Below are 6,205 nucleotides of genomic sequence, written 5' to 3'. Positions count from 1 at the left end.
ACTAATGAAGTAACCTCGCCCTGATTTCAGCAACACGAGGGCTCTCTTTGACCTTGCCAGCATCGATGCTGTACACTGTAGTTTGGATGAAAGTGTACATGTTGTGGAGCATGGTGTTGTAGGATGTGCCAAACACAAAATGTGCCTTAAATAGTTCGTCAAAAGCAACAAGAGAAGAGGTTGACCTGCAAGGTATGGCATTCTTGTCGATAATGATGAAGAACTGGTGGATTGCATTCTTCTTAACTCCAACAGCTAGGAGATAGGGCTGAGCGCTAGTAGTGATGGCATCGAGATGCTCTTGAATGTTTGTTCCGGTCTGCGAAGACAAATGAGGGAAAACTGTAGTTAATGGCCAAGTAGTTGTAGAATATGCAGAAAGAGCCAATACACTACTCTTATTGAATATGAATATTGAATGAATACTTGTAGCCTAATATTAGGTGTTCATACCACAAATTAGAAAAAATACAAACCTTCTTGAATACCACAAGATGTTTCTCTGCTTGGGATGCGGAAACCTTTCCTGGTCTCTTCCGACCCTGAGCGGAGGGTGGAATCAGGTGTATAAGCAGTAAAACCGATGACAGATCACTGTCCCAACCTGTAACAACACAAGTTCAATGTTAACACACTTCAGTTACGTTGTTTTCTTTACAAAAGACCCCCCAGACAGACAGCAGTTCTACATCACAAGAAGTTCTCTAACTAAAACATCCACAGGGCTGAGTCAAATCTCAAAAGTTTTGTTCAATATACTGCTACAGAACGTACTCGTAAATCTTTCACAGATCCAGCTTCTTAGTATTATGTTGATATTTAAATGTTTACACATAATGTTGATATTGCAATACAACACAAAAGGTAGGCTTACAAGCATCTTACCAAAGTCAACATCCAATTCAGTGCCATCCTCAGGAGGATCAGCTGCCAGCAAGAGTTCTTCAAGCTCACTTGTGGATGGAAGCTTTCTGCATTGTTTGATGATCTTTTTCTTGAACGTGACCGGCCACCTTTCCAGAAGCTTGCTTGAGGTATCCTCTCCGAACATTAGAACAAAATCCTGTTCAACCTGGAGTGGGGTGGTGTTGGTGACAATTTCAGTTATTTGACAGCCAATCAAATTGTATTGCGTGCTAGTTTAGCTAGCTAGTATCACTACAATGTCTTACAAAACAATTCACTTGTCATAGTATTTTCAAAATAACATAATTACCAAGCTTTTGACGTCTTTAAAACGTGGAAACTCAGACAGTATGTTGCTTGACTGCTGGGGGTCGAGGATCATTTTGCGGCGATACACAAACGTCAGTTCCATTTTCTTCTTGATTGTGTCTGCATCAGCAGAATGTTTCATCAGTGAGATTGCTTTGTTGCACTCATCATCAGTCAGGGCAGTCTCTGGAACAAACTGGGATTCTCGTCTGACAGTCGGTCCTCCAGACATGTCTTCACCAGTTGATCCTTTGGCTGATTCTACACAACACGGGAAAATTTCAATCATGTCAAAAGTTTTAGTAGCCTGGCTAACTTTTAAAGGAAGTACTCCACTGTAAAATATACTTTTTGAGCTGTAAACTAAATGATATGAATGATATGTTTGATGCTAGGGAGTGTGGCAAGCTGGTTTAGCCAAGGCCAAATGGGAAGAAGGCCAAATTACAGGTGTTGGCCATCTGAGGGGCAGAGGACAGCAAAGGGGGGGGGTGGTTACATGATATATATGAATGTATATGGAGCGTGATAAAAAGGTGACCTTGAAATTGTGGCGTTAATGGCGACGCAAGGAAAAAATTTGGGTGCACCTACATTTTGTGCTGGTGCACCTAAATAAAAAAGTTAGGCGCACAAGTGCAACCAAGACAAAAAGTTAGTGTGGAGCCCTGCATCAATGCTGGTGTTAATATTGACATTATTTCTTCACAATTTATGAAATCTGCAGTTTGTGGGTTGAAAAATGTATGAAAATGCCATCTACTGGTTTAAATCACCCTAAAGTTTGCAAGGCCAGTTTGCCAGGGGTTGCCTCGACCAGTCAGTGTCGAGGCAACCCCCCCTTATGTCACAGTCCTTTGTAGGTCTCTGATGCATATTTTCTTTAAATTTGCTAAGAGGGAGGGAGCTAGCAGAATTGAAGGATGTAGTTACACATTATACTATATGTCTGAGAAATAGTGCAACAAATGCAATTATTGATCTAGCAACTGTTTTGTTCCATACATTTTCCAGTATTACCTCCGAATGATGATCGCCTGTCTTTGGCGGTGCCTCTCTGAATAGTTTTAATCCTCCAGGCCAAGTACCCAGTTCCACTCTCGCCATCATAATAATGCTCCTTGAAGGATGAAAGGATAACAAAAATGGATACTTCATTGAAAACAACATGGTCTGGTAGGATTCAAAAACTTCCAATAATATTTAACATTACAACTATTACTGTGTGCAACTCACATAGCCATTCTTAGAGAATGGGTCACTGAGGTACGGGAATAAGGTCACTATTCCTTTGGCATACATTTCTTTCACCTGTCTGGGTGGAGATGTACTGCAAAATTGAAGAAGAAAGGATTGTGCAGTCATATTCACTTAGATTCAGATTTAGATTTACAGATTGAGAACACAAGGACTATTAACAAATTACCCATTCATTTCTGTCATGTCAGCTGCCAGCATGTTCACCATTTTGCGTCTTGTTTCATCCGTCAAGGACTTGGTTCGGTTGTATTCATTTATTATACGTTCCCCACCGGTTTTGTTGGTAAGAGCTGATTCCACCAACTTAAAACAAAATGCATAACAATTCTGCATGTTATGTCCACTGCAAATAAACTGGAAATAAACTAATATGATGTCAGAGGATGTCCCGATCCAATCTCAAAGATTGCAAGTGCTACAAAAATCCAATGAAAAAGCCAATAATGGTAAGAAACTCCCTCCAGACAGCGACAATAACTTGAATGTACTCGAAGTGTGCACTGTATTATCAATAAATAAATAAAAGTATCTGATCAGGACTCAATATCAGCAGATACTTTTTTTAATCGGATAGGGCGCTTAAAAAAACTTGATCGGGACATCCCTAATCAGGACTTCAAAAATGTTTTGAAACCATGTAATTTACAATGTATATTAATGTAATTTTAATTCTCTGAGAACAGATTCAAGAACAGAATTTAAAATGTCAGAATTGTCTTACTTGCTTGGCTTCTGTATCCAGCCTCTGGCGTTTTCTGGAGGGGCTATCTGAAATAATGACTGTATCCTCAGAGTCCAAGGTATCAAGGGATGATGGTTGGGATTGCTCAGAAGAGGCCACCATGGAGACAGATTCTAACCATGATTTTTAGAAGAAAAAGAATTATATATAGTTCCCTCATAATCTAAGACACTTATTTAATAGACACCATGAACTTCATAAAACAAAGAAATAACGTATTCATTAATTAGTCTAATTAACTGAAACAAACCTGAGTCATATTTGATGGTTAGCACCCCAGTTGAGGGATCCTTTATAATATCCTCAAAAACATCATCATCCAATTCAGTCCCTGAACTGTCAACAATTTTCACACCTTCTGTTACAGCTGGGACACCAAACTTTGCAAATGCTAGAAAAAACAGGGATAAAAGCTTGTGTAAACAAAAGTAAATCATTATTTATATAATAATTTCACTGTGTACACCTACCTTACCCTATAAAATAGGTTTTAAACAAACACTATTAAGTGATTAAAATGTTTTTTTTTGTAGCATCATAACTATACCTTAAGCAATGCATCCACAATTAAAGTGTAGTTACCAAGGGCAAAACAGAAGAAATTTAGACGTACAAAAATGGACCAGTTCCAAAAACCTGAGAACTTAACATGTCCCATCATTTTAGGAATATTCCAGTATATCAATTTTAAACAGCTAAATTCAGACAGTTATTACTAACATTGTCAAATTCTTACCTGCAATCAAAAAGTCTTTCAGATTTGGCTCAGTTATTCTGACAAATTTTTGGACATCTCCAAGTTTAGCTTTAAGCAGCATGCTCCCTGCAAATAGTATCAGTACAATTTCTCACAGTTAAAAAGTTGATGGTCTTATTTTAGCAGTATTTCCTCAAATATAAGAAAAAATATTGTTTCAAGCCACCAAAGTGCTGAGAAATGATCAGCACTTTTGCAGAAATGGCCAGTTAAATTGAAGTTACTGTCAAACACATTAAAAAGGATAACGTCTGATTTTCATCCTTGTAACATTAATGTTACCGCCTTGCCCGCACAATTACTGCAATTGTTGGGTCTTGGTATATTATAGAGTGTGGTCTAGACCTACTCTGTCTGTAAAGTGTCTTGAGATAACTCTTGTTATGATTTGACAATATAAATAACATTGAATTGAATAATGTTAGCTAAACGTTACACCATAAGTGTGTGCTAAGATAGTGCTTAAGTATTTTAACAGTACTGCTGCTGCTTTGAAACCCGAAAGTCATTTTGTATAATATCCAGGAAAAAAATAAAGGCACACCGCTTAAGCAGTGTCCAAGGTTAATGTCTACCCGCCGTTAACATAATAAATCCATGCCACCCGCACATAGTTAGCCAGTCAAGCTAACGTAGCTAACTGTAGCTAGTTTAGCCAACTCCCCTTAGTCTTTGCTATGTTCCTGTAATATCTGAACGTTAACAAGAAGTACACAATCCCCCCTCCACGTTGTATTAACATAACTTACAATAAATCGGGCTGACATTGTCTAGTTTGAACGTTATGTTCGTCAGTTAATGTTAATTAACGTTAGCTTAATACTGCTGGCACATGGACTGGACAGAAGTCAGTCACAACATGTTAACGTTAGCCTTTTTAAAATTCGACATTTTAAGACCTAAAACCAACTAGAGTGCACTGTTAGCAACGATATAAAGTAATTCTTAAATGCTGCTTCTGTTAAAATGACAAATAATGTGTGTATAGTCGCTTAGGAGAAACTTACCGCAGTCATTCCACATGAAGAAAATGGCGCCGTGAAAATGTGTGGTCCGTTTGAGACGAGTCGTAGGTGGGCGGAGCTTTCCAGAGTACGTCTGACACTGCGTCTTTTAACAACGTACTTTTTCACCAACACTGGGCGGTATCTTACTCCAACTGTTGTAGTAATAACTCTGTAAGAGTCAATGTACTTTGACACTGCATATTTAACACTATGGAATTTACTGTGTACACGTCAACTATGACAGACAAAATGAGAAAAAGAAATCCAGACAATCACATTGTAGGATTTTTAATGAATTTATTTGCAAATTATGGTGGAAAATAAGTATTTGGTCAATAACAAAAGTTTCTCAATACTTTGTTATATACCCTTTGTTGGCAATGACACAGGTCAAACGTTTTCTATAAGTCTTCACAAGGTTTTCACACACTGTTGCTGGTATTTTGGCCCATTCCTCCATGCAGATCTCCTCTAGAGCAGTGATGTTTTGGGGCTGTTGCTGGGCAACACGGACTTTCAACTCCCTCCAAAGATTTTCTATGGGGTTGAGATCTGGAGACTGGCTAGGCCACTCCAGGACCTTGAAATGCTTCTTACGAAGCCACTCCTTCGTTGCCCGGGCGGTGTGTTTGGGATCATTGTCATGCTGAAAGACCCAGCCACGTTTCATCTTCAATGCCCTTGCTGATGGAAGGAGGTTTTCACTCAAAATCTCACGATACATGGCCCCATTCATTCTTTCCTTTACACGGATCAGTCGTCCTGGTCCCTTTGCAGAAAAACAGCCCCAAAGCATGATGTTTCCACCCCCATGCTTCACAGTAGGTATGGTGTTCTTTGGATGCAACTCAGCATTCTTTGTCCTCCAAACACGACGAGTAGAGTTTTTACCAAAAAGTTCTATTTTGGTTTCATCTGACCATATGACATTCTCCCAATCCTCTTCTGGATCATCCAAATGCACTCTAGCAAACTTCAGACGGGCCTGGACATGTACTGGCTTAAGCAGGGGGACACGTCTGGCACTGCAGGTTTTGAGTCCCTGGCGGCGTAGTGTGTTACTGATGGTAGGCTTTGTTACTTTGGTCCCAGCTCTCTGCAGGTCATTCACTAGGTCCCCCCGTGTGGTTCTGGGATTTTTGCTCACCGTTCTTGTGACCATTTTGACCCCACGGGGTGAGATCTTGCATGGAGCCCCAGATTGAGGGAGATTATCAGTGGTCT

The 6,205-nt window shown here is 39.5% G+C and overlaps 1 protein-coding gene across 1 annotated transcript; it reads right to left on the bottom strand.

Moving 5' to 3' along the window:
• Positions 1–591: 591 nt before the first annotated feature.
• Positions 592–5,178, bottom strand: LOC311141781 (uncharacterized protein; the record flags this gene model as incomplete). Its single annotated transcript, XM_084177233.1, has 8 exons — positions 4,982–5,178; positions 3,468–3,608; positions 3,197–3,330; positions 2,642–2,778; positions 2,452–2,545; positions 2,236–2,335; positions 1,254–1,476; positions 592–604 (listed from the first exon to the last, which is right to left on the bottom strand). The coding sequence occupies exons 1-8, from the start codon at positions 4,995–4,997 to the stop codon at positions 592–594; spliced, it is 858 nt and encodes a 285-aa protein (XP_084033359.1). The 5' UTR covers positions 4,998–5,178.
• Between the last annotated feature and the right edge of the window lie 1,027 nt (positions 5,179–6,205).

Source organism: Coregonus lavaretus (assembly GCF_964263955.1).
Source record: "Coregonus lavaretus genome assembly, chromosome: 14".
In the NCBI taxonomy this organism is placed as follows: Eukaryota; Metazoa; Chordata; class Actinopteri; order Salmoniformes; family Salmonidae; genus Coregonus; species Coregonus lavaretus.
This window is presented reverse-complemented; position numbering and strand designations above follow the sequence as displayed.